This window comes from Grammomys surdaster, unplaced genomic scaffold, assembly GCF_004785775.1.
Source record: "Grammomys surdaster isolate TR1022 unplaced genomic scaffold, NIH_TR_1.0 165, whole genome shotgun sequence".
Lineage (NCBI taxonomy): Eukaryota > Metazoa > Chordata > Mammalia > Rodentia > Muridae > Grammomys > Grammomys surdaster.
Window position 1 is genome coordinate 17,181,423 of NW_021604613.1, and position 25,939 is coordinate 17,207,361.

Below are 25,939 nucleotides of genomic sequence, written 5' to 3' on the forward strand. Positions count from 1 at the left end.
GAGGGGGCTCGAGAGATTATAATTAAACCTACATAGTCAGTCCCATATGTAAATAAAGAATACTTTATGAAATTGTTTATGTTGGATCATTTCAGAAAGAGGTTAACTTGTTAATGCTGATGCTTGAAAAAAAAATAGAAGCCATTACCAAGGACAGCATAAGAAATGAGCTAAAAATATAATGTCTGAGTCCACATAAGCTGTGTCTTCATGGTTTCCAAAACACAAAAGATTCTTATGCAAATACAATTAGAAGAAATACGAACATATACATTTCATTTTATGAGCTCAGCAAAAAGTTGAATGATGAAATAGAGGATCTCTCTCTCTCTCTCTCTCTCTCTCTCTCTCTCCATTCATTCAAACATATGCTTGTAAAAAAGTTTATGGGCCAATATTATTTACAAGCCTTTAAGGGGAAATCCTAAAGAGACTATGAACCATGCATTAAAGGACTCCTGTACCCGAGTAGCTTTAATTCTATGGACATAAGCAAAGATGACTGACATTTTGAAATCGATACCATAATATATTAATGAGTCCAAAAAAAGAAGTCTGGTATTTTAGTACATATTATACATGTATTTGGTATAAATATTATGTTTATAAATTAGTTAAGTTTAAATGACACAATTCTATAAATTGATGTCCTACATAATGTTTTAAGACACACACTGAGGAACAGATAGATTGAGTTAATATGATTCCTCCTCACACATTATTTTTTTTGTGGTAACAAAAAAACCAATCTACCCTTAGTGATATTTTAAAACACGTTGTTATAACCACCATATGGTTATGGCCTGCTGTGCAATAGGTTCCTTAGGCTTTTCCTGCTTAGCTGAAATTGCACATCCCTGGACCAACCAACATCTTCACAACACTAGAGACTTCCATCCTACTGTTGACTTCAGTTCAATGGAAATCTACATATAAATGAGGTCACACAGTATCTGAGTCTATGTGTCTGGCTTCCTGTTACATAACAATGTTCTGTAGGTTCACCAATATTGTTGAAAAGACAGGATTTTCTTTTTGAAAAGACCTAACAATATTGAATTGTTACTTGTTGACCCTTGGCCTGAGAACACAGACATCTTTTCTATGTGTTCATTCTGTTTCCTTTGGATATGTGCTCATTAGTGACAATGCTGATTCACATGTCACTTTGTTTTAAATTTATTTTCTTTTTTCATTTTTGTGCTCATATGCATGCATGTGTGTGTATGTCTGCGTGTGTGTATGTGTGTGTGTGTGTGTGTAGACGTGTATGCACATGTGGTTATATGCATGTGGTGGCCCTGGGTTGATGTTGGAAATCATCTTCCATCACTCTTCCACCTTATTCATCAAGGCAGGATCTTTCATTCAAACCCAGACATCACTGCTATGGGTAGTCTTGCTAGCCAGCATGCTCTAGAAATTGCTTGTCATTAGACCCACCCAGCATTTATGAGAGTTTCTTGTGATCCACACTGTGACAGTCCTCATGCTTGAGTGGTAAGCACTTTTACCACTGAGCCATATCTGCAGCCTTTACTTTTATTTTTCTTGAACAAGCTCCATACTGGTTTTCATAATGGCTGTACTAACATATTTTTATCAGCAGTGTAAGACAGTTTCTTGTCTTCATATTCTCACAGAGGCTTTTTATCTCTTATGGTTTTGTTACTGGCCATCTCAACAGGTGCAAGACCACACAGAAAGACCAATGAGAAGAGGATTATGATGTCCAGCCAACTGTGAGCTCCATGAATCTACGGCAACCCTGCTGTGGTGTTGTGAATTGTGGAGGTATGGGTTTCATCATCAGGATTGAATGCAGTGTTACACCCAAGTTATTCATGAGATCATTTACATTTTATTTTATACAGGTTATTAGGATTTAAACCAGTTTTAAGTTAGCATACAAAGTAGTGAACTCCACTAAGACGTTTTGATACATACCTATCGCAACATTTTGTTATTATTTGTATTAATCATTTTCCTCTATTACCATCTCCCATTCACTCTGACCCCACTTATTAGTTCCCTTCCTCTTGTCAAAAAGCCTTCTCTGCTTTCCTGTTATTCTCTCAGAGCTTTTCTTCCCTCCCTTTCCTGTAGGACATCTCCCTCCCCTCTCATGATCCCTTTTCTATCATCATAACCTATACACAACATTCATATTTAGATTCCATGTGTGTGGGAACAGGAAACTTTTGTCTTCCTAATTCCAGCTTATTTTGCTTCACAGAATGGTGTGCACTTCCACCTATTTCCCTGCAAATGTCAGGATTTCATTTTTCTTTGAGGTTGAGTAAATTCCATTGTATATACAACTAAATTGTCTTTATCCATTCACAGATCCCTGGATCAGTTCCTTATTTTGACTATTGTGAACAGTGCTGAAGTAAGCATGAATATGAGGTATATTGACTTAGAATCCTTTGGATAGATACCCAAGAGTGGTACAACAGAGTCATATGGTAGTTCTGTGCTTAGTTGGATTTTTTTTCCTTTCAGGAATTTCCACACTGATTTCTATGGTTGATGGATTGGTTTGCATTCCTACCAGCAGTGTCTAAGGCTCCTCTTTCCCTACTGTCTCAGCAGCACTTGTTGTCTTTAATTGTTGCCATTCTAACTGAGGTGAGATGGAATTTCAGTGTAGTTTTAATCTGCATTTCTTTCATGGCTAATGGACATTTAAAAAATGTTTGTAGGCCATTTACCCTTCATATTTTAAGAACTGTTCAATTTATTAGCCCATTCATTGATTGTGTTGCTTAGCTTTATTGATATTTAGGTTTTTGCTGAATTCTTTATATATTCTAGATATTAATCTTTTCTCAGTTAATGGAGACTTCCCCCGTTCTGTGAGCTATTTCCTTATTAAGTAGTTGCTTCTTCATCGTTTAGAAGCTTTGGAATTTTACGCAACACCATTTGTCAATTCTATATTTTGCCTTTAGCTGTCAGAGGCCCTTGCCCATGTTTGCCCCTTATAGTGTTTTCCCTTTAGCAGTTTCAGGGTTCATATCTGACATAAAGATTTCTGACTCTCTTTGAATTACTTTCTGTACAGAACAAAAGATAAGGGATATAGTTTTATTCTTCTACACATGGATATCAGTTTTCCTGAAAACATTTTTTGAAGGAGAAATTCCTTTTCTCTGGTGAATGTTTTTGATCTTTGCCAAAAATCAGGTAGCTGTAACTGTATGGTTTTATTCCTGGGTCCCATATTCTTGTGTGTGTGTGGGGGGGTATGTGTGTATACATGTGTGTCTGTTCATGTATGTACAGGTACATGATTTTCAGCCACCAAAACTATGAATTTTTGAGACTAAAAGCCCAAATAATATAAAGACAGCTCTGGTGAGAGTCTGCATGTCTGTATCATATCATGGCAGATGGCAATATGAAAGGAGAAACATTCGAGAAGAAGGAATTACCTGACAATACAGGAAGAGGAAACATTACATATAAGTCTAGAATTTTATAATTAGTTCAGAGCCCCCAAAAGACGAGGGCAGTGTTTCAACAGACCTCACACTCAGGATCCACCACTTGAAACTCTCACCATGTATTAACACTACCACACAGGAAAAAACAAAAACAAACAAACAAATAAAAAGCCAAAAAATGAAACATCCAAACCTTTGAGGGACAAACCATATCCAAACCATGGTAGAGTCGTTTGATTGAGAATGGCCCCGTAGGCGCATATGTTTGAATGCTGGGTCTCAGGTGGTGGAACTATTTGGGAAGGTTTGAAAGTGTGGCTCTGTTGGCAGGGATACGTCACTGGTAATAGGCTTTGAGATTTCAAAAGCCCATGCTGTTCCCAGTTAACTTCCCCTCTCTGCCTCATGCTTATGGCACCAAGGCGTGTGTCTCATACCCTGGCCTGCCTATTGTCACACTCTCCACTATTGTGGTCACAGACTCACTCTCTGAACTGTATGCCCCAAAGAAATGCTTTTGTAAACGGCCTTGGTTATAGTGTCTCCTCACAACAATAAAAATGAAAGTAGGACACACAGCAAATACTGAGAACTCATTACAAGATTTTTGTAAATACAGTTGTAATATTGGGTGTGTATGAAAGTTGATTTGTTAGCGTTGTTTGATTGTGATTAATGTATGTCGTTCTTGAACAGGATAAAATTTGTGGCTTTTTTTTCCAGATGGAGGTAGCATACTTACAGAAAGAGGGGAGACAGAGTGTACTCCTCAAAACCCTGGCTTGTGGCACCTTCAGTAAAAACCATGCGTCTCTGTACCAGCAAAACAAGAGACTTGTGATTAGATCTCTCTTTAGGCTCCTAATTTCTGCCCAGAAAAAAGTTACTGAGACGGGTAGAGCAGATGCTCACACTGGGAGGTTACCAGTTTGCTGCCAGAAGCTCAGCTGTAAGCTTGGGTAACCTTTCCATGTCCTCTGCAGCCTGAGGAAGCATGCAGCTCTGGGCCAGGACCATCTCAGAGTTAAAGATGTTCAGTCCAAGGCCAGAAAATGAGCAAATTGATGGCTATATAAGACCTTACTTCACTTGTATCTCTTGGAGTCTCACAAGTCTCATCTCCTTTAGACAAAAAGAGTTGTTACGCCAGAAAATTGGGTTAAACCTAAAGAGGCCTCAGTAACATGGGTCTGTGGGACCCCAGGAAAGAAAGATGTTATGCAAGAAGCAGCAAGAACCCAGGGCTCCATCTGGTAGAGAAGACTAATTTGGATGGTGATAGCTTTAAGAAATCTTAATTTCTTAAAATTTATAAGATGGGATAAAAATACGGTGGCCAGAACGTGAAATCTAGACTAAAGTATCTGTGGTACTGGTGTGCAAGGAGTGAATTCAAGGCTCACTGATGACTTATTGTCAGCCTGGAGCAGTGGCCATTAAACTGTGGTCCACAGAACAATAGCAGCAGCACTTGGAAATATATTGAAAATGCCAGTTCTCAAGCTCCAGCATGCGTAGCTAGCAATCTGTTTTAACTGATGAGTTCCATTGGTGCTAATGTAAAAAAACAAAAACAAAACAAAAACAACAACAAAGAACAAAAATCTACTGGTATAGGATTGATAAATCTTTACGGTATTTATTGTCTGGAATTGGGGAAAATATTAAAAACTAAGACAATTCAGGTTTTAAACCTGATTGAATGGGAAAAGTGATTTATTTAAATTATCTAAATACATTTTAATACACCTAAAACAAACAGTTGAAACCTATTTCTTTATCAAGTTATATAGATGTATATATAACTCTATACAGAAGTCATCTATAAGTAAAGGAAATCCCTACCTAACCAACAGGTTAAACCACAAAGTTCAGTATTTCACCAAAGTGTAGAATTGGTCTTGCATTGGTTGAGAGTTTCTTTGAACTCCTCATGGCCAAGATTTCCCTACATCTTGCATTGTTTATTATCATCACCTTATTGTCTAGTTCTAGTGGTATTTCTCCTTGTGTCCGCAAATAGCTCCCAATAATGTAAGCATTGCATCTTGGGAGGATAGCTTTTTAAGATGGAACCAAGTATAGACTTTCCCCTATTTATTGTAATGACTTAACAATCCCCAACGAAATGTTTCCCAATAATATTGTGCTATACTCATGGATTTTGCCATCAAAGAAGCTTCATCCAGCAACTGATGGAAACAGTTGCAGAGACCTACAGCCAAACATTAGCCAGAGCTCAGTAAATCCTGCAGAAGAAGGAAGGGAGGATTGTAGGAGCCAAAGGGATCATACCAAGAAAATTCACAGAATCAACTAACTTAGACCCATAGGGGCTCACAGAGACTGAACTGCCTACCAGGGAGCCTGCATGGGACTGACCTAGGCCCTCTGCATGTATGCTACAGTTGTGTAACTTGGTCTTTTTGTGGGATTCCTAACAGTGGGAGCTGGGGCTGTCTCTGACTTTTTAACCTACTTTTGGGATCCTTTGCTCCTACTGAGTTGCCTTGTCTAGCCTTAATATGAGGGAGATGCCTAGTCTTACTATGACTTAATATGCCATGTCTGGTTGATATCCCTGGGAGGCCTGCCTTTTTCCCTGGAATTGGTGGGGGGAGGACTTAGGGGGATGAGATGGAAACCTAGTGTGATGGGAACTCCCAGGAACCTACAAGGGTGACATAGGATGGGGATACAGGAGGAGGTATAGATTGAGGGAAAGAGGAGAGGAGGGAGAGGAAATTGCAGTCAGATGTAAGATATGAGAGAATAGATACATACATTTAAAAAACAAGAGTGGCAGGTAGAAGTCAGTGCTTGGGAGCAGAGGCAGGTGGATCTCTGTGAGTTTGAGGCCAGCTTGGTTTACATAGTGAGTTTCAAAGCTACACAGTGAAACTCTGCCTCAAAAAAAAAAATATTTTACAAGAATGTCAGATAGGAGATAGGTGATGTCCAGGCAAAGATGCAGTGATTGACAGCACGATGTTAATGTCTTTAAAACAGCAATTTACATTTACTTATTTTTTAGGACATACAGCAGCTGACAAAAGTGAGATTGGATGTGGCAGCACATGACTCTACTAGGTTTTGGGGTCTTTTCTATTTCATTGTTCTTCCCTAAGTGCAGACATGCGCAGGCCTTTTTGTCTTTCCTTCATATTTGTTCTGGATGAAGCTATTAGTACTCCTCATTTTTTCCTTCAGAGTCTGTAAAGGGAGGAAAACATGGAAAGATGTAACTCTTTTTGTTGTTGTTGTTTTCTTTTGTTTTATGTAACTCTTAAAAAAGAACCAGCAGCTCCTGTTTTTGTTAGCTTTTACGTTTGTTCCCCTCTTCCTCCAGCCACTGACTTTCTGCATTTGGTTTGGCTCAGTGGCTGAAAGGGGACCTGTGTGAGACAGATTCGGGGGTGAGAGAAAGCCACCAGACCCCTCATTAACCATTTCCACATGGCTTCCTTCCTGACTTTCTGTGTGAGTATCCCTGCTTTTGCTCCATTATCTGAGCTGCACATGCAGCTACAGTCTCAGCTCCTTTCATCTCTGGGCCTTTAGTCAGTGCATCAATTATAGCCCTCCATGATCAACTCCAAAGCTCATCATACTGTGCACTTTCAGAATACAAAGTCCCCTGGATTGTGTCCACTGGACATGTAAACACAAGGGTAGAGGTGCAAGTGAACATCCTGATTGGTCAGACACAAAGAAATCCACATCAACTTGTTTTCATAAGAAATAGAAGAGCACAGTTAAAAGCTTTGGAAAAGGAAACTCACGTGGCTCAGCCCACCTCCTGGCTTCTCCCATCATTCATCCTGAGGAAATAGATTCCCCCATCATACCCTTGGTTATTAAAGTGCGGAACTAGGTTCCAGGAAAATGAGCAAAGGCAGCCTGAATCTCAGTAACGTGGGGTTGGGAGGAAGCTGTTGGGAAAGGATCACTCTGCAGGGAGCCCCGATCTTCTGCTAACTTATTCTGTTTGTTGAAAAAGAAGCACTTGTTAATGCGTTGTCTACCTACAATTTGTGGTTTCCTGAACTGATGACTTCTTGGTGGTGAGCTGATAACTCAGATCTGAAATAATCCTCTGCAGCGAGTACCCAAAGAAGTAATATATAAAGTGTGTCGATGGATGTGGCGGCCATTCTCGTTTCTCCTACCTCATTCCTCCCCCCACGGCTCTTCCATGATGGCCTGGCTCTATTAGGAGCTGACAGATGCGAGGTCACATCTGTATGGAGTCTCAGTCTAAGACAACAGCTTTTTCTTGGTCCCATGGACAACAAAGCAAAAATCCCGTCCAGCCAGATAACTGTGCTGCAAGTCTCTGCTGACGTCCCACAAATGCAGACTTCCCGGCCCAACTCACTGGGAAGCTGCTCAGTGAAGCCAACTTCAGGTAAAGAGGAGGTAAAATGGAAGTGCACTAGATTGTTACTGTTCTATGTGTGCAGACTTAGAAAACATCCTTGCTTCTGTATCAGGATCTTCAAGTTTTCTCCTCCTATTCTCCAATTCAACTACTAAGAGCAAAGTTCTCAGAGTCCAGGGGATTTCTTCCTTGGGTCTCTCGGGCTTCCCTCTCACTGACCTTCTGAAGAAGATTCCCTTTTTCTCTTGGCTATTTTGGGCTTTGTAAAGGAGAATTAAATAGAGAAAATCGAAAAGGGTCATACAGATGGGGCCAGGGCTGAGCTAAAGTGTCCTGGGAGTTTGATGTATGACATGATGTGAAAAGCAATTGTTGGTGCTTTCATCCCCCTGCCTCAAAGTGTTTCTGGGATATAAGAAGAGAAGCTAAGGTGTTGTTACCAAGCCCTGACTGTGAGCCCCATTGACTCACCATCAGACCCAGCCTGTTCCTTTTCTTCATTCAGGACGATGCTAGAAGGTTCGTTATCTTTGGGATCTGAAACCAAAAATGTAAGAAGTTAATTCTCAAATATAACCAACAGATTGTGAGATGTTCTCAGTTAGTGCTTTTCAAACTTTGTGCCAAGAGCCATGATAAAACATGTGTGTGTTTTATATCATAACTCAGGTTGTGTGTTTTGTGTACGTACAAATTAACCAAAAATTACTTTCTACAGTACTCTTTTCTAATTCACTTTTATTTACTACCACCGTTCTTTAAAAAAAAATTTTTTTTGAGAAAGATACCACTGCATAGTTAACTGTTTACATGCAAGGATCACAGGCATATTACTCAATGTATGAGTAATACATATTCTTAACATACAGATTATATGTTCTTAATATTTAGTATATGCTATTAATATGTATAAAATTTACTCATCTATTGTTTTGTCCTTTTTCTTTCCTTTCACCATCTCTTCCTTCTTTGTATCCTGTCCTATCCTGTTCTATCCTGCTCTGTCCTGTTCTATCCTTTCCAAGTTCAGTGGAAAAAAAAATCTGTTCTTAACTCACCTATTATGAATTTTATAATATTTCAATGGAAAGGTCCTAGTGATTAAAATTGGTTTTCTTAACCATTAATATTTTGCAGCCAACATAAGGTGTTTTTATAACTCATAAAGAACTATATGTTATATCTGATTATAACGCTCATTCAACAAACCACTCTCTGAGAGTCTAAAGTTAGTGCCACTTTCTCTACTCTGTCAGGGGACTCAGATGACTTGAGTTCTGCATAAAAATCTTGCTTGGCAGAAGCGTTAAGTACCTCAAGTTCTAGCTGGCAACTTAAATTGGAGTTATTCTAGAGGATGTGTTCTCTGAAATTTGGTTTCTCCCCTTCCCATCCCTTAAAGAGGCCAGTCACCTTCTTTAAGACAGGTTTTATGGATTTTTCTCAGTTCTCTCAGGGCCCCAGTGCACTCCAGCTTCTCATTAAGCATTGCTTGACACTGGAGGAATTGTGCCTATGTGCACATTCAATCTAGGCTTCTTAAGTTCTGCTGAGCCCGGCACTCAGTTCTCTGGACAGTGATATGGGCTGGAAAAGATCTCCATAGGGCCACTGACATGACCAAGTTAGTTCAAAAGGCCTGGCCTCCAACTATTCCATAACCTTGTAGCCAAACAGCCCGTAACTCCTAACTATCTTCCCAGGTCTGTTAGTCTATTTTGTATCATCTGACCTAACCCAGATACCTTGCTGTTTGGGGGAACTATGTGCTTCTGGCCTTGCCTTGGTTTCCTGCAAGGCCTCTTTGTCATGTTCTTTTCCCTCTGGTAGATGCTTTACATAATCCTCTTTCTCCTCTCCCCTTCACATACACACCTTTGTTCTAAATCACATGAAGAAAGGAGCTGTCATCCTACAGCCCAGCTTCCCTGTTATCTATTCTTGGAAGTCTTTCCTGACGATTCCAGTTACCACAGGGTAGCTCCAATTTCTTCCATTCTATTCTGGGCCTCTGTCGTAGGAACCAAATGTTTGAGTCCTGCACCATATCAACTCCTCAAATAGTCTAAACCTTCTCATAATATTATTGAAAGGTTGGACGTCAGGAAGTAGTTAGAGGAGGATAAACCCCTCATGGATTCTCCCAAAACCAGCTCATGGGAATTCATTTGTGCTTGTCCTTCATGTGAAGACAGATAGATAAAACTGTCCCTAACCACACACTGAATCTGCCAGTATCTTCATCTCAACATGTCCCTTGATCTTCAGTTGCTTTTTAGAATAATGACTAGAATAAGCACAGCCATCTCTCAGAACTGAAATTCTCCTCATTGCTCTGATATTTCACATGCTAAAAAGTAGCGAAATTTGAAGGCAGGTGTCTTAGATTGGGTTTTATTGCTGTGAAGAGACACCATGACCAAGGCAACTCTTTTAAAGGCAAACATTTAGTTGGGGCTGGCTTACAGTTTCAGAAGTTCAGTCCATTTTCATCATGGTAGGAAGGATGGCATGTGCTGGTAGACTTGGTGCTGGAGGAGCCGAGAGTTCTATATCTAGATATGAATGTAGTAAAGAGACTGTCTTCTGCAGGCAATCAGGAGGTGCCTGGAATTTCACACTGGGCAGAGCTTGAGCATAGAGAACTCAAAGCCCACTCCCACCATGACACACTTCCTCCAGTAAGGCCACACCTACCTTAATAAGGTCACACCTCCTAATAGTGCCACTCTCCATGGGCCAAGTATGCAAGCACAGGAGTCTATGGGGACAAACCTATTTAAACTACCACAGGCAGGTATGTGTTTGATGTGGTTTTAAGGCACCTGCACTTAGCAGAGCTCCCTCTTCTCTCCCTCCAGCCTTCCATCCATTTGTGACATAAAGTACATATGACATGAAAACTACCTCGTTAAAAAATGCAAACGTGGGCTGGAGAGATGGCTCAGTGGTTAAGAGCACTGACTGCTCTTCCAGAGGTCCTGAGTTCAATTCCCAGCAACCACATGGTGGCTCACAACCATCTGTAATGGGGTCTGATTCCCTCTTCTGGTGTGTCTGAAGAGAACAATGGTGGTATAATCATATGCATAAAATAAATAAATAAATCTTTAAAAAAATGCAAACGTACAACACAACATTGTTAACTGTGCATACTGCTGGGTGACAGATCTCTTGAACTCTTCATGCTACATGACCAATACGGTGCTGTGCCTGAACAAGAAGCACCTAGGTATTGTTCCTCAGCTAGCTTAGTTCCCAAGCAACTTCCAAGACGTGTTTAGGTTTGTCTCCTTCATGCTAACCAATCTTTCCTCTCCCTCTGAGTATTAGGATTGCCAATCATGTTTTCTTCAATTTTGACCTACAAAACTCTGTTTATTTAAGCTGCTTAATTAATTGTGAATCTTGGTATGTCACAGGGTCTTGGGTTCTTTCCCTGCACAGTTTGTGAAACTAGAACCTCTGTGCTGGCTAGTGTTGAGTCAAGTCTCATGTCATAAGAGAGGACTTCAACTGAGGAAATGACTCCATAGGAGTGGCCTGTCAGGGAGTTTCTGACTAATGATTGATGTGGGAGGGTCCAGCTTATAGTGGGTAGTATCACTTTGGGCTGGTGGTTTTGGATGCTATTTAAAAAGCAGGCTGAGAAAACCAGTAAGCAGCACTCGTCCATGGCCTCTGCATCAGTTCCTGCTTCCAGGTTCCTACCCTAAGTTCCTGCCCTGACTTCTTTTGATGATGGACTCTCAAGTATTAGTGTAGGCTGAAATAAACTCTTCCCTTCCCAACTTGCTTCTGGTCAGTGTTTAATCACAGCAAAAGAAAACCTAATATGACAACTTCCTTATTGACTCTCACAGCAACCCGTGGATCCATGGAGTTCATATAGCTTCTTGACCTTAGGACTAGGATCAAATATAAAATATAATCTTTTAAAGTGTGGGATGGGAATTTTGATAGTCTTAACTATTTTATGGCTGGCAGATGATTAAATTTCAGATATGGGAAGAGACAGGAAAGAAATACAGAGGGACAGAAGAATAAATAGAAATATGTAGCGGTGAGGAGCAGGGAGGGAGGAAACAACTAGAAAGTCCCAGATGCTAGGGATGTGAGAGACTCCCAGGACCCAATCGTCCTTAGCCGAAATATCCAACAGAAGGGAAATAGAACCTGAAGAGACCACCTCCAGTAGATAGGCATGGCCCCCAGTTGAGAGAAAGGGCCACTCACCCATTTCAAAATTTTTAACCCAGAATTGTTTCTGTCTAAAAAAAATGCAGGGACAAAAATTGGAGCAGAGTCTGAAGAAAAGGCCATCCAGAGACTGCCCCACTTTGGAATCCATCCCATCTGCAGACACCAAACCCTGAAAACATTATTGATACCAAGAAGTGTTCACCTACAGAAGTCTAGTATGGCTGTTCTCTGAGAGGTTTTGCCAGCACCTGTATAAGACAGATGCAGACACTCACAGCCAACCAACTTGAAGAGAAAGACTGAAGGAGCTGAAGGTAATTGAAATCCCACATGAAGAACAACAATATCAACTAATTGGATCCCTCAGAGCTCCCAGGGATTAAACCACCAACCAAAGAGTACACATGGGTGGGCCCATGGCTTCCGATATATATGTGACAGAGGATTGCCTTATCTGGCATCAGTGAGAGGGGAGGCAATTTGTCTTGTGGAGGCTTGTTGCTCCAGCAAAGGGGGATGCTAGAGGGGTGAGGTGGGAGTGGATGGGTGGGCTGGGGAGCACCCTCTTACAGGTCAAGGGGAGATGGGGATGGGATGGGGGGATTTGTGGAGGGAAGACTAGGAGGGGGACAATATTTGATATGTAAGTAAATAAAATAATCAAAAAAAAGTTTTCTTTCTTTGAAACTGTGCAAAGTTTTAGATTAAAAGGAACATTTTTTTTCTCCCACCTCAGTCTGCAAGCCATTCACGGCCTTTGGCTCTTCCTGGTTGTCATCTGTGGAGGAGCCAGAGGTCTTTTGACTTTTAAAAATTTAGTGTATAGTCTAAATGCTAGAAAATTATTAAATAAATTGATGAGATTTTATAGCTTCCTACATGTGTCTTCTCAATGACGGGTTAAGCTCACCTCCAAGCTCAGAGATGCAATCCCTCATTATTTTTAAGTTTCTTAGTTTGAGAATATCTGGGGCAGTGGGTTTAATTTTTTTTTGGAGGGGATACAAGGTCCAAAGGTAACAAAGTAATCTAGATCTTTGTTTATAAAAATTCAGTCTATACTATGCCACCTTCTCTCACAAGACTATCTATAATCAAGAATAGTTGGAAAATTTAGGATCAGTTACTAGTCAATAAGTCACATACAGTTTTGTAGCCCTTTCCAAAGAAAGAAAATTATAGCTCTAGTCTGCTAAATACAGGAAGCCACCCAGAGGGCCTATAAATTCTAAGAGTAAAAGAACTCGTGTTAAAACCAGATGCCCCTTGGACTTCTTCATCCCACAGACCCCACCTTCATTCTGCCTTTGGGCTGTGTTTGTTTTGGCTCCATCCTAGGGACTTGGTCATCACCCAAGCTCTGAATTCCCCAGCCTCATGCTCTGCCCTCACCTCCACTAAATCTTCTCTGGTCTGAACCAACAGCCTTCTGCCAGTTTCTTTTTACTAGTTCATTCTGAAAGACAACAGCCATCTTAGATGGTTAGAAACTGCAGTGATTAGATCTTGGATCTTTTAAATATCACCTCTGGTTGGACTTTGAAAATCTTATTCCCAGTTAACCTTTTCTTCCTTACACGCTATAGACATGCCAAAGTCAATGCTTCTCAGTCACCTTCACCCACCTTGCCTTACTCCTCTTCTTCCTCAAATGCCAAGGGAACAACAAGACTGAGCTCATTTTCCATCCCCACATTCAATGCTGATGGGCAAAATCACCCCAGCATCTATTTAAAGCCCAAATAATAAAAGGAGTAGAATATCGAGAAAAAGAAGAAAACTTTTTGGAAACAATTTGTTATTCCAAATAAAGTCAGCACGAGAAACCTCAGAATAATTTTTGGAGCACAGCATTGAGTTTTGTAGTTCTTACTGAATGGGTTAGAAGTAAGCACTAGTATTTGGGGCACGTTCCACTTCTACATCCAGGTAGCTGGGGACTGTTTTTAGGGAACTCCACAACCACATACTGGACTCCCTACAAGTTTTGGTCTCTGACTTCCATTGAACTCCCTGTATCTTTTCTGGATGGTTTATCCTTTTTAAAAATTAGCTATTTCACGCTCTGCCCTTCTTCATTGTGGTCTCTGAGTCTAGGGATCTAGCCTTGTCTCCTGCTTTGTTTTGTGCTCTCCTCGCCTGCACAGGTACCTCCATCTGCAACCATTGCCTCTTCCTCCAGACTTAACTCTAGACATGTTCCTCGTGTAGGACTGGTCCTGTTCCTTCCTCAGGACTCATCTCCTTACTCTCCTGTAGCTGCATTCTTTTCCTCCATAATGGTGGTTAAACATTGACACCTACCTATCCAGATAGCCACCCATTACTTTCTATTTTTGGATATATAAGCAATGTCCATGAAACCAAGTCTGAAGGCATGAGAGAGTACAGGTGAAGTGCTCCTTCCCTTGTCACTTAGGACTTCTTCTTGGAGGTCACCAGAGTTACCAGTTTCTTCTAAGAAGTAATGATTGCTGATAACTCCATATCCTTATATTCTACACAGTTCTGTCTTATGCTCAAAGACACGTGTTCATTGTTCAGTAGACATGCTCACTTACAGGATTCCTGAAAACCTTCTTCATCTTTATCTCTGTTTTTACCTTAGTCATGCTTTGCTAGTCATCCTTTTTTTTTTTAAAGATTTATTTATTATTTATATGAGTACACTGTAGCTGTCTTCAGACACACCAGAAGAGGGCATTGGATCCCGTTACAGATGATTGTGAGTTACTATATGATTGCTGGGAATTGAACTCAGGACCTCTGGAGGAGCAGTCAGTGCTCTTAACTACTAAGCCATTTCTCCAGTCCTGCCAGTCATTCTTAAGACTTGTCACACATAGCAAATGACAAGGACAGTAGAGGCAACCAGCATGGGGACTCTAATTTATCCAAGCTGTTATTAGGACTGAGATTAATAGCTCCACATTCTTAACCCATTTGGGGCCCACTATTGGAGGAGTTCTGTTCCAGGGAATGATATATCTTAAGGCCAAAACCCCTGAGCACTTTGTGTGTGTGTGTGTGTGTGTGTGTGTGTGTGTGTGTGTGTGTGTGTACATGTATGTGTATATGTGTAGGCCAGAGGTTAATGTCAGCTGTCTTTCTTAGTTGCTCTGAACCTTACTATTTGAGGCATGGTCTCACTGAATTTAGAGTTCACTGATTTGGCTAGCCTGTCTAGAAAGGACCAAAAACCCTCCTGTCTGCCTCTCAGTCTTTATACTTGCTAGCAAGTCCTTTACCTACTGAACCATTTCCCCAACCCACGGCACATTCTAGATGCCCTTGACTTTTCGTTGTCTTCTCAAACTGCCCAACTTCAGTCAACTGTAACTCTCTCAAGTTACAGTTCTAGCTGCAGCTCTATACCACCATGGCCACTATTTGTCTGGCTTCTAGCATCTCTCCTCCTGCTACAGAGCTAGCCTTCTTTGCTTCTTGATTTTTCTTTGGAATCACTCTCTCATTTCAGACAGTACAGTTAGCAACCATCTTAAACACAAAATTTACATCTGTCTCTCTCCTGTCCCAAATCACTCATTGGTTTAAAATGTTCCAGTTCCTTTCCCTGCCTCATGATACTTCTCCTATCCAACTCCTTATTTTCCTTCAATCCGAGATCCCTTTTCCTCTTCTGATCTCATTTTTTCCCTTTTCATCCCATGAGATTTTTCTCACCACAGCTGTGAGTGGCGTCTCTGCCATTTAGCTACTGGGTAGATTTGGCCCCTAGCTTTATGTGACTGGCCCTCTTCCCATTGCCCATCATACAACTTAGTCTTCCTTCCATGACATAGGATCAGCTCATTCCATCTGTCCCTCAGGCACCTTTGACAACCTCTCCTGTGCTAGTTAACCATCGCAGGCTGGATCCCCCTTTACCTTCTTGTTTTTTAGATAGATCCGCCATAATCATGTATCCATTGCTATCTATGAAGCAATGACTCCCAGTTTGACAACTGTAGTCCATCCCTGAACTCTGAGAAGTACGGCATTCTCTATCTGATATTTCCATTTTAGACATTGCATAGGTTACTGCACAGTCAGGATGTGAAACCCTGAATTCACTCTTCAGTTACTCTCATGTTACAACTCCTCATGTCCCTTTCACACTCCCTCACTAACGTACCTCATATACTATATCCCCTTCTCTGAATGATGATGGTCTTTTCGCCATTCCTCCTATCAATCAATCTACCCAGTTACCCAATCAGAAAGAATCTCTTGTTGTTTCCAGAATCAGTCCATCATCAAGTCTTGAAAATTCACCCTTCCTTCATGTTAATGTGCTTCCCTCTGGATACCCACTGTCTACTATGTCTTGTTCTCTGAACCATTTTACACAACTGTCCCAGCCTCACAGCTCATCTTGTGTGTCTGTTTTTTCTGTCCCTCTCTGCTTGTTTGTTGTCAGGGCATGCTGCACACAGAAGCCTTCAATTAGCGAACAGAGCTATTCTTAATGGCTTTGTTTCTCAGATATTCTCCTTGGGCTTTGGTTAACTAACATTTTCTTTAGTTTCCCCAAACAAGCCAATCTATGTGTTCCTGGCCTAGGTTTGTCTCTTCTACTCCCAGGCATAAGCCCTCTCTGAACCCCTTGCTTCTCAATACTGAGAAAGACATTCTTTGTGAAAGGCAGGGCCACCATTAACCTTATCTACCCTGTGTTTCCAGTTTCTACTGCTGAATCACTGTTGTCTCTCAACAGATATTAGTGGAAAGAAAGAATCTTAGGTTTGAAAAGATAATTGGTTAACGTTCTTCGCATAAACAAGTGTACACAAGTCTACTTGTCTTCTAGATGTAAATTGATAATTTGTTGTTATTGTTGTTTGTTTTGTTTTTCAAGATGGGGTCTCTCTCTTCAGAGCCTTAACTGTCCTGGAACTCACTATGTAGAGAGGTAGGCCTGAAACTCACAGAGATCTGCCAACCTCTGCCTAGAACTAACGCACTAGGATAAAAGGTGGTAATTAACGCACCATGGCCAGTTAAGGTGCTTTGTTTGTTGATTGTTTTCTTTTTGTTTATTTGTTTTAATAACAAAGAGAAGGAATAATAGAGATGGCCGCACTTCCTCAGCAGTTTAAAACTAAAAAAAAAGTCAATGAGAAAAATAGATTTATTGATAAAGTTATTTGAAAGTAAATATGGCATATTAGGTTAGATTGTGATTCCCAAAATATACACTTCAGTTCTAACTGCTGGCACCTGTACTTGCTTGTAAACAGAGACTTAGCAAAAATAATCAGTTTAAAATGGAGTCATATCTGGGCTAAAGAGATAGCTCAGCAGTTAAGGGCACTTGCCATTCATGCAGAGGACCAGAGTTTGATTTCCATCACTCACATGAAAACTCACAATTGTTAATACTATAGGACACAACACTCCCTCATGCATAAATTCATCTGTGTACATACATACATATAATAAACAAATACAAAGACAGAGTTAAATCAAGTCATATTCGATTAGGACAGGTACTAAATGCAATGACTACTTCTTGTGACTAGAGAGGCATTTGTTAACACAAACATCTAGGGGACAGACAGAAGTGCTCAGGATGGCAGAGGATGGGGAGATGTGGTTACAAGCACACAATGCCAAGCATCTCTACTAGAAGCTAGGCCATGTAAAAAAGGGTTCTTCTCCAGATCTGGCAAAGTACATGACTCTACTGACACCTTAGTCTTAAACAACCTAGGGTATGATGATTTGTTATATTAGTTCTAGAAAACTAGTAAATATAGAATATACAAAATTACAAAATTTATATGGTCATAGTATTCTAAAAAGGAGGGTGTTTTTTTGTTTGTTTGTTTTTTAGCAGTTTTATGCTTTTTTTTCCCTAAAGAGATGCTAACCTTAGCAGCTTGGCTCTACTAACAATTTAGTTTAAAAATAGATTTTAGTTATCTATATTAGTATTAATAATTCAGTTATAAGATATATTTTATACCTGTGTATGTTTGTGTGTGTGTGTGTGTGTGTGTGTGTGTAAGAGAGAGAGAGAGACTGCAGGTTCATGGGCCCACCCATGTGTGCACAGAGACAAGAGGAGGAGATCATATCTCTTCTCATCACTGTCCGCTTTGTTCTCTTAAGACAGGGTTTCTCATTACAACAGAGCTTGGGGACAGGAAGCGCAAGCCTCGGAGACCTTCCCATCTCTTCCATGCCTAGAGCCCTGCCTTACAGGCACGAGTGTTTGGCCACACTCACTATTATGCATTAGGGGCAAGGATTCATGTTTCACATTTGGGCAGCAAGTACTCTTACCCACAGGGCCACCTCTCCAGCCCTATAGTACCTTTTTTTAAAAAAAGAAAATAAAAGAGATTCATTTTTATTTTATGTGTAGAGAGTTTTGCCTATGCATATGTCTGTGTAGTACATACATGTTTGGTGACACAGGGGGCCAGAAAAGGACACTGGATACCCTGAAACTGGAGTTGTGCATGGTTATGGGTCACCAAGTGGGTGTTGGGAACAAAACCTAGGTCTTCTGTAAGAGCAGCCAATGTTCTTAACCGCTGGGTCACCTCTCCTGCCCTGCTGTCGTACCTTTTGACATCACCCAATGGGACAACACATTTATGAAATTACCTTCTTCAATTGGCTGAAAAGTTAATGAGTCTCCAAATGCAATCAGTTTCTCCTGTTGAAAAATTTATAATCAGAAAATTAAATGACAGCAACCACTAAGTTATTCTTCAGCAGAAAAATTCTGAGTCTTGATTTAAAATAAATAATTTTAGCATACTGAAGATTATAAAACTAGATGCATAACATGCTTTTGCTACATTCTCCAAGCCTTTGTTGCTATGGGGTTTTCGGGGATATGATGCAGATTGAGCTCAGAAAATCATGAGTGCCTTAATCTACAGAATCATTTTAGGATCATGATGAAAGCCATTTTCTTTGCAGGCTTCTGCCATTACCTGAATCAGATCACCTGTGAGCCTGTTTAGTATCTTCTCACTAAGGGAAATGTCTTCAAGATCAGTAAGAACCACCCAAGTTCCGTTCTCAAATTTCACTGGCATAGAAAAGACAATCCCTTCAGGAATGCCAAACTGGCCTGCAGGGAACACACATAAGGCAAAGCATAAATAAATAAAGAATTTGGAAAAATAACTGAGGACACACATAATACATTATACGATTTTAAGATTTTATTTGTAGTGTGTGTGTGTGTGTGTGTGTGTGTGTGTGTGTGTGTGCACTCATGAACATATACATATGCGGAAGCCAGCAGAGGGTGCTAGATGCCCTGGATCTGGAGTTATAGGTGGTGAGCTGCCTGACATGGGTGCTGGGAACCAAATTTTGGTCCTCTACAAGAGCGGCGCATGCTCTTAACCCCTAAGCCAGTAAATGATTCTTAAGGACAATGGTGGAGCTAAGTTTCTGGAATTGCTCTCTGACTTTGACTGGAGCACTCATTCAGACCTGAGCACACACATGTCAGAGTTCTGACCAGCCTCCATTCCTTCCTATCCAGGAGTTATTGCGGTTTTTCTTTTCCAAGCCTTGTGTGTAATTTGTGCCTGTCTTCCATAGCTGTCCCATGACTTTGCATGTAACTCATAAACCTGGACCACTTGATGAATCTAGCCTTCTATTTTAGCTTACTATGTGTTTTAGTTAGGGTTACTATTGCTGTGTTAAAACACCATGACCAAAGCAACTTGGAGAGGAAAAGATTTATTTGCCTTATGGGCCATCATTGTATAACCTGACAATAAGATCCAGTCATGGTATGATTAAGGGGATGATTTTTTATTGTAGATTATGAGAGAGAGAGAGAAGGAGAGAGAGAGAGAGAGAGAGAGAGAGAGAGAGAGAGAGAGAGAGAGAGAGAACAGCTAGAGGCATCTGGAAGAGTACAGAGCAGAGAAAGAGAGAAAGAATCTGAGCTTGACCAGCAGATTGAACCTGGCCATGATAGAAGCAGAAGCTGAATAGAGAAATAAAGAGAGAGAAATGGCGTGAGGGAGACACAGAAAGAGATGGAGAGAAAACTATCAGGGTTATAAGGAGAATGAGTAGCTGAGGGGGGAAGGAAGCTATTGAGCTTGAGGGAAGAGAGAGGAGGTGAGGGTGGCCCCTGGGATGTCAGCACAGACTTTGAAACCTGTGTAACAGGTGCTTGAGCCTGGAGGCCAACATGCACTTTGGCATGCTAATAGGCACCACAAGTAGCCATCTGTCCCTTCTGCCAGAATCAGCTTCATGGATTCTTGAGGAACGCTTGTTTTTTATCTAACCACCAGAATTCTCCTACAGTCCAGGTTGAACCCATTTCTGGATATTTGAACTGCCTTTTGGAGTTTGGGGAACTGAAGTCATTTTTGGCTCTAATGATCACCATTGTTCGCCATTGAAGGAATTCAGGAAAGGAACTCAAACGGGAGGAACCTAGAGGCAGGAGCTGATGCAGAGACCATGGAGGAGTAAAACTTACTGGTTTGCTCCATATGCTTACTCAGCCTGCTTTCTCATAGCACCTAGGACCACCAGCCCAGAGGAGGCCTCACCAACAATAGGCTGAGCCCTCTTGCATCAATTACTAGTTAAGAAAATGTCTCTTGCCTACAGCCTGATCTTAAGGAGGTATTTCTCTTTTTTTCTTATTTATTTATTAGTGGATATTTTATTTTTTTACATTTCAAATGTTATCCCCTTTCCCGGTTTCCCCGCCTGAAACTCCCTATCTCATCCTCCCTCCTTCTGCTTCTATGAGGGTGCTCCACCACCCAGCCACCTACTCCCACCTCCCTGCCCTGGCAATCACATACACTGGGGCATGAGCCTTCACAGGATCAAGGGCCTCTCATGGAGGTATTTCTCAATAGAGGCTCCCTACCCTCCAGTGACTCTAGCTAGTTTCAAGTTGACATGAAACTAGCCAGCACACTATAGGAGCCATGTTGGTCAGGAATGCTGGACTGGGACTGGAAGGGAAGTGAACAGGAGACCTGGTTATTTTCTTATAGCTTTCAGTTCTCCACTTGTTCTCTTGGAAAACGAATCATACTTTCTTCCTATTGTATTTAAGTCCTGTGAATGGCTTTCAACTGGGAAATTGCAAACTCCTGCTGTTCTGCATAGCAGAAGAATGGCTGTCAGCAGCCATGGGAGTCACAGTCAGCACTGGCCCATTTGCAGCCTGAGTTCTTTTCAGAGACCCACTGTGGGAGAGACAGATACTGAATCATCTTGAAGAAAACAACCTCAAGACAAGTCAACATAAAGCAACCCTGGGGTTTTCTAAAGCAGGGTTTATTAAGTAAAGGGCTTCTGTAACACTTAAGGGTGGATGTAAGCTTTTCAAGAGAATCATACTGCTGTCATCTTGTTTAGTCATTTCATAGACAGACTTTGAAGGAGGGGGATATTATTCATGAGTTCAGGCAGAGAAAAATGTGTAAAATTATAGGAATATGTCAGAACTTTCTCAGAAGTAGGTTTACCTTCCTTTTTTGTCTTTAGATATAGTTTATTGGGTGTGCCATGGTGTCATATGCATAGTGGGAACAGGTAGTTTTGCAAGCCTAAAGATATCGAAATGCCATTATAACGAAGGAGCACAAAGTCAGTAGTACTGTGGTCTTCCATAGTACATGTCGATCCCAGCAGTCTAGGGTGGCTTTGTGGTAACAGCTCTGAAATCTCACTTCCACCACTGCAAAGCTTGTCCTTTGGCCCTGTGTCTTATCTAGTCTGTCTCTCTGTCAACAAAACCCTAGGTGCACTGAAGAAGCCATACTAACAGTCTGTTCACCATAAAGCCTCCCAGACTGTTCAAGCTGCCTGAATCTCATCTGCAGAGAGTGTGCTTTATGGGGATAGAATTATGAGTGCTTATCTAATCATTGTTATTATTGTAATAACATTTTGTGATTGTATTTTGTAATTGTCATAATAATAATTATTTCAACTGTACAGTCACAAAAGATACTTCTCCCGTGAAGATGTAGAAGGTGACACACAGGAAGCCCTGTCCTCGGTGCACATATTCTAATAGATGCATCTAAAAAGGCCGGTTAAGAGTATTCTGTCTGAGAGAGGAACAGAATGCTGTGTGGACATAGAAGACAGACAGAGGTTAATTCTCACACTGTGGATTGTTTGAAGATGTCTCTGAGGTGCACTGAAATTGGAACAAGGAGGAAATGGTGACACTGTTGTTAAATAAGGGATGCCAGAGGTGGATCTGATTGGTTCAGGCTGCTGTACACTGGGTTGAGAGCACGCCATTCACATGGCCATGTTGCTAACCAACCAAGGACAGAACTCAGCAGAGAGTCCCAGGCCTGAAGATCAGGGAGTGAACAAGACAAAAGCCAAATGCTTGTGGCTGAACATACAGAGGATGTAACAGCAGCCACTCTCTTTCCCTGGATTCTAAGGATGCTGGAAGACTTGTGCATACTCTTTAGTTTACATCACACCTCCGCAGTGTTTGCTGACAGGCAGCAGTCTTTCTACGTTGCCTATGTTACCTGCTCTCCTGAAGCCTAGGTCTCCTTGCACATTCAGATCCTGTCTCTGAGTCTTTGCTCTTGGTGTTCAGTGCTCTCCCACGTGGGCCCTCCAGGTCAACAGCAAACACTTGGAGACTTCTGACAATGCCTTCTCTCCACAAAGCCTACTTTGACTCCTCCTGCTCCCTGCAGTGAATGGATTTGTTTTTTTTTTTCTTTCTCAGCTGGACACAGTGAGAACGCATTATAAGACAACTAGGAGAGATCTGGCTCTCCTTCACTCTGCTGGACATTTCTGAAGTGTGAAGCCTGTGTAATCTCTTGTCTTTCTTTCTAGTACATTCACAATAAATATTGCTGAATTTTTGAATGGACAACTGAAAGAATGCATGCATGCATGCATGCATTATGGCACCGTTGAAATCAACGAAACTTATAGGTCAAGCTGTGATCTAAATAGGGGTTTACAAGATAGGAATCGGCACCTTCGCTCATTACACCCAAGGAAACGATCTCTCCAGGTGGCGAGCCGTAGTACCAGTACTTGAGGGTGGTGGCTATGCTGTGTGCAGCCAAAATGCCTCCAAATTGCTTTCCAGTGTTGCTTAAGTTTTGAAGTGTCTGCACAAATTCTTTTGTTATCCACTCTCTGCATGAAAAGAAACAAACAGTTTCACAATAGAGAGAGGGATGGAAAGGAGGTCCTCTGAGTCCTAAAACTCAACACAGGGAGCTTTATCCACCACCTACACAGTAATGAGACCCAAAGGTTATAGTCACAATTTTTTTCATTACAAACAATAAATTATATTTAGATGTTTTCTTGGGACCAGTCATAGCTTTCATCTAAAATTAAATATGTTCATTAAACAGTGAATGGTTCACACTGAGATTTGGGACAATATGTTTAATGGTCTGGAGTATAAATTCAAGGAAGAGCTCAGCTGGATGAGAGAGAATGCCTCAGATCCCTGCAACCTTGCCCTTCTGCAAGCAGAACGTTTGAGTATGGCTTCAGGAGACAGTCCCAGCACAGACTGCGCCTAGGCATGGATAGCATTCCCGTGGTCTGGAGAGGGGGAGGAAATAAAAGACAAAGGGGGAAAAAGCTACATCTTGGGACCTGGGACAGGGATGTAAAAGTGCTTCTGAGGGGCTCTGCCTGGCTCCTCTTTCTGGCACATCATAATGCCAGTGTTTACCTGGATGAATCTGTTTTCCTTTTTACTCTATATGGAACAGGTCACGCCACCATTTTCGTTCTATTATTGGAGAAGGTGGGGCTCAAATTTGATGTAACTTCACTAAAGCCACACAACTAATAAATGATGGTGACAGAATTTCAACCTGCAGGCTTCTTGCTCCTTTTCAGCCCTGCCTCTCTTGGGACTCTGACCTGGTGTGCTTATCACCTTACCTTCTCTTCCTACGAATGCTTCAACTCCCTTTCTCCTTGGCTATGTACCTGTCTTTACATTAGCATTTGCTTTATGTACACTTGCTTTAGAGATAATGATAACTGTTAGTAATCTGTTAAACTCCACCTCCACAGTTACCTGGCAGTGGCCAGGTATGCTCCTCCCCACAGTTACCTGGCAACAGGCAGGTAGCCCTGGCCACTATAAAAGGGGCTGCTTGCCCCCTCCTCTCTCTCTTGCCCTGCAGGTTGTCCTCTCCCCTCCCCCCATCTCTCCACGTGGTCATGGCTGGCCTCCACTCCTCTACCTCTCCGCTCTCCCTCCTATCTCCTGAATAAACCTCCCCTCGTGGAACCGTCTAGTCTGCTGTGATCTGTCCAAGCTGCGTGCCATGAAATCCTTTCATTTGGTGCCGAAACCCGGGAATACGAAGACTTCGGGGACTTCAGGCTGCTGTGACCAGACAGGACGGACACAACACGAGGTAACTGCCCACATAAGGACCCAAGAAAGATTTCTTGAGCTAGAGTGAACCCTATCCTTCCCTGAACATCTCTAGGACAGCTCCCCTTGGATGGGACACTTCCCCTCTCCTCTCAAGACAATTTCTCACCGCTGAGTACCCCAGGCCAGGCCTGGACAGACTGGTCTCTCTGCCTCAGGAGCACCGGCTCTGACCATACTCCACAGTGTGTCTCTTCCATGGGTGAGCCTTTCTTTACTGTTTTCTCTCAGGAGCACCAGCTTCGACCATAGTCCCCAGGTGTCTCTTTCAAGGGCCAGTCTTTCTCGACCTTCCCCCCTTCATCTCCTTCGTCATTTGTGGCCGCCTGGACACACTCAGTTCCGTCGGTTTGCCTGGAAAGCTAGCGGGTCTACGGCCCAGCTAGCTCCCCTCGCCTCCTCTGCGACCGGTCCCGCCGGTTCACCTGGTCCCTCCCCTCTGTGGTTCTTAGCTCTGCTCTGGGTCTTCCCCTTACATCCTGCCGCCTGGGACCTGTAAAGTGAGTGTTAGTGCCTTCCGCCACTTGCCAGGACATGCTTACTTTTCCTCACTACAGCCGCGGGAGTCAGCAGGAAGTCCCTCCCTGCTGCCGCCAGCAGACCCACCTGCTGCAACTGTGGCTCATAGTCCAACCTGCCAGCCATACAATCCAGCTTAGCCAAATTGTTTCTGTGCTAGTACAAAAATGTGCTTTTCTCTTCCTATGCAGCCTGCTAAAGTTACTTAAGACTGTTTCCTAACCTGTCTGGATAGATTTTTATTCAGTTACAACCAATCCTTATGGCTCTCAATCTTGTCAGAAGTCTGCTAACAGTATATTTTAAGTTTATGGCCGACAGAATGCCCAAAGCCTGTAACAGTTACCCAAGATGGTTTCAGAAGACACGGACACTGGACTCCCAGAACATACAGCCTGGATTGTATACAAACAAATGCAGAGGGCTAGACTGGATGCTCTGAGTCAAATGACTTAGCTAAGTCAAACCAAGGTAAGTCATTTCTCATGTCATGTGTATCCATTCCACAGAAAAAAGCCCAGTGTTTTCTGCGATTGGAAACCAAACTGACTTCGCCCAAGAGAATATGGAAACCATGGGAACTGTTGGCTAGTGGACTCTGTCATTTTTTAAAAAATAATATATAACTGGTAGATTGTTGTTTACTCTTTATCAGACTTCTGACTACATTGACAGCTAAGCTTTCACAGATATTATCTGTTACCTCATTACCTAAACTCAGTTGAAAGACTGCTTGTGTTGTTAACTCATGCTGTTACCTCTTTTGTAAACTTATAAGCTACAGGAAACCCACTCAGATCTACCTCTCATGGACCAAATAGATGCCATCCAGATAAGTAAAAGTCCCACTCACTACCTATTACAAAGGGTGGGATCCCTCTGGGTTTCAAATGTACATCTTGGAAAAAAATATTTCTCCAAGTGTTCTTAATCTTATTCCCTACATCTTGTCAAGTCCAGGTGCAT

At 41.8% G+C, this 25,939-nt stretch overlaps 1 protein-coding gene across 3 annotated transcripts in view; it reads right to left on the reverse strand.

Moving 5' to 3' along the window:
- Positions 1-6,440: 6,440 nt before the first annotated feature.
- The window catches only part of Mdh1b (malate dehydrogenase 1B), a 35,221-nt gene continuing 15,722 nt past the window's right edge, over positions 6,441-25,939 (reverse strand). For 2 of the 3 annotated variants that reach the window (XM_028765770.1, XM_028765771.1), the window contains 5 exons: positions 23,018-23,181; positions 18,984-19,123; positions 18,649-18,700; positions 8,302-8,367; positions 6,441-6,662 (listed from right to left, as the gene is read on the reverse strand). In XM_028765770.1, coding sequence (XP_028621603.1) covers positions 6,634-6,662; positions 8,302-8,367; positions 18,649-18,700; positions 18,984-19,123; positions 23,018-23,181 — 451 coding nt within the window. In that variant the 3' untranslated portion in view covers positions 6,441-6,633. Of the gene's footprint in view, positions 6,663-8,301; positions 8,368-18,648; positions 18,701-18,983; positions 19,124-21,372; positions 22,719-23,017; positions 23,182-25,939 lie in introns of those variants that run through there. The other variant, XM_028765772.1, reaches the window with a different exon arrangement.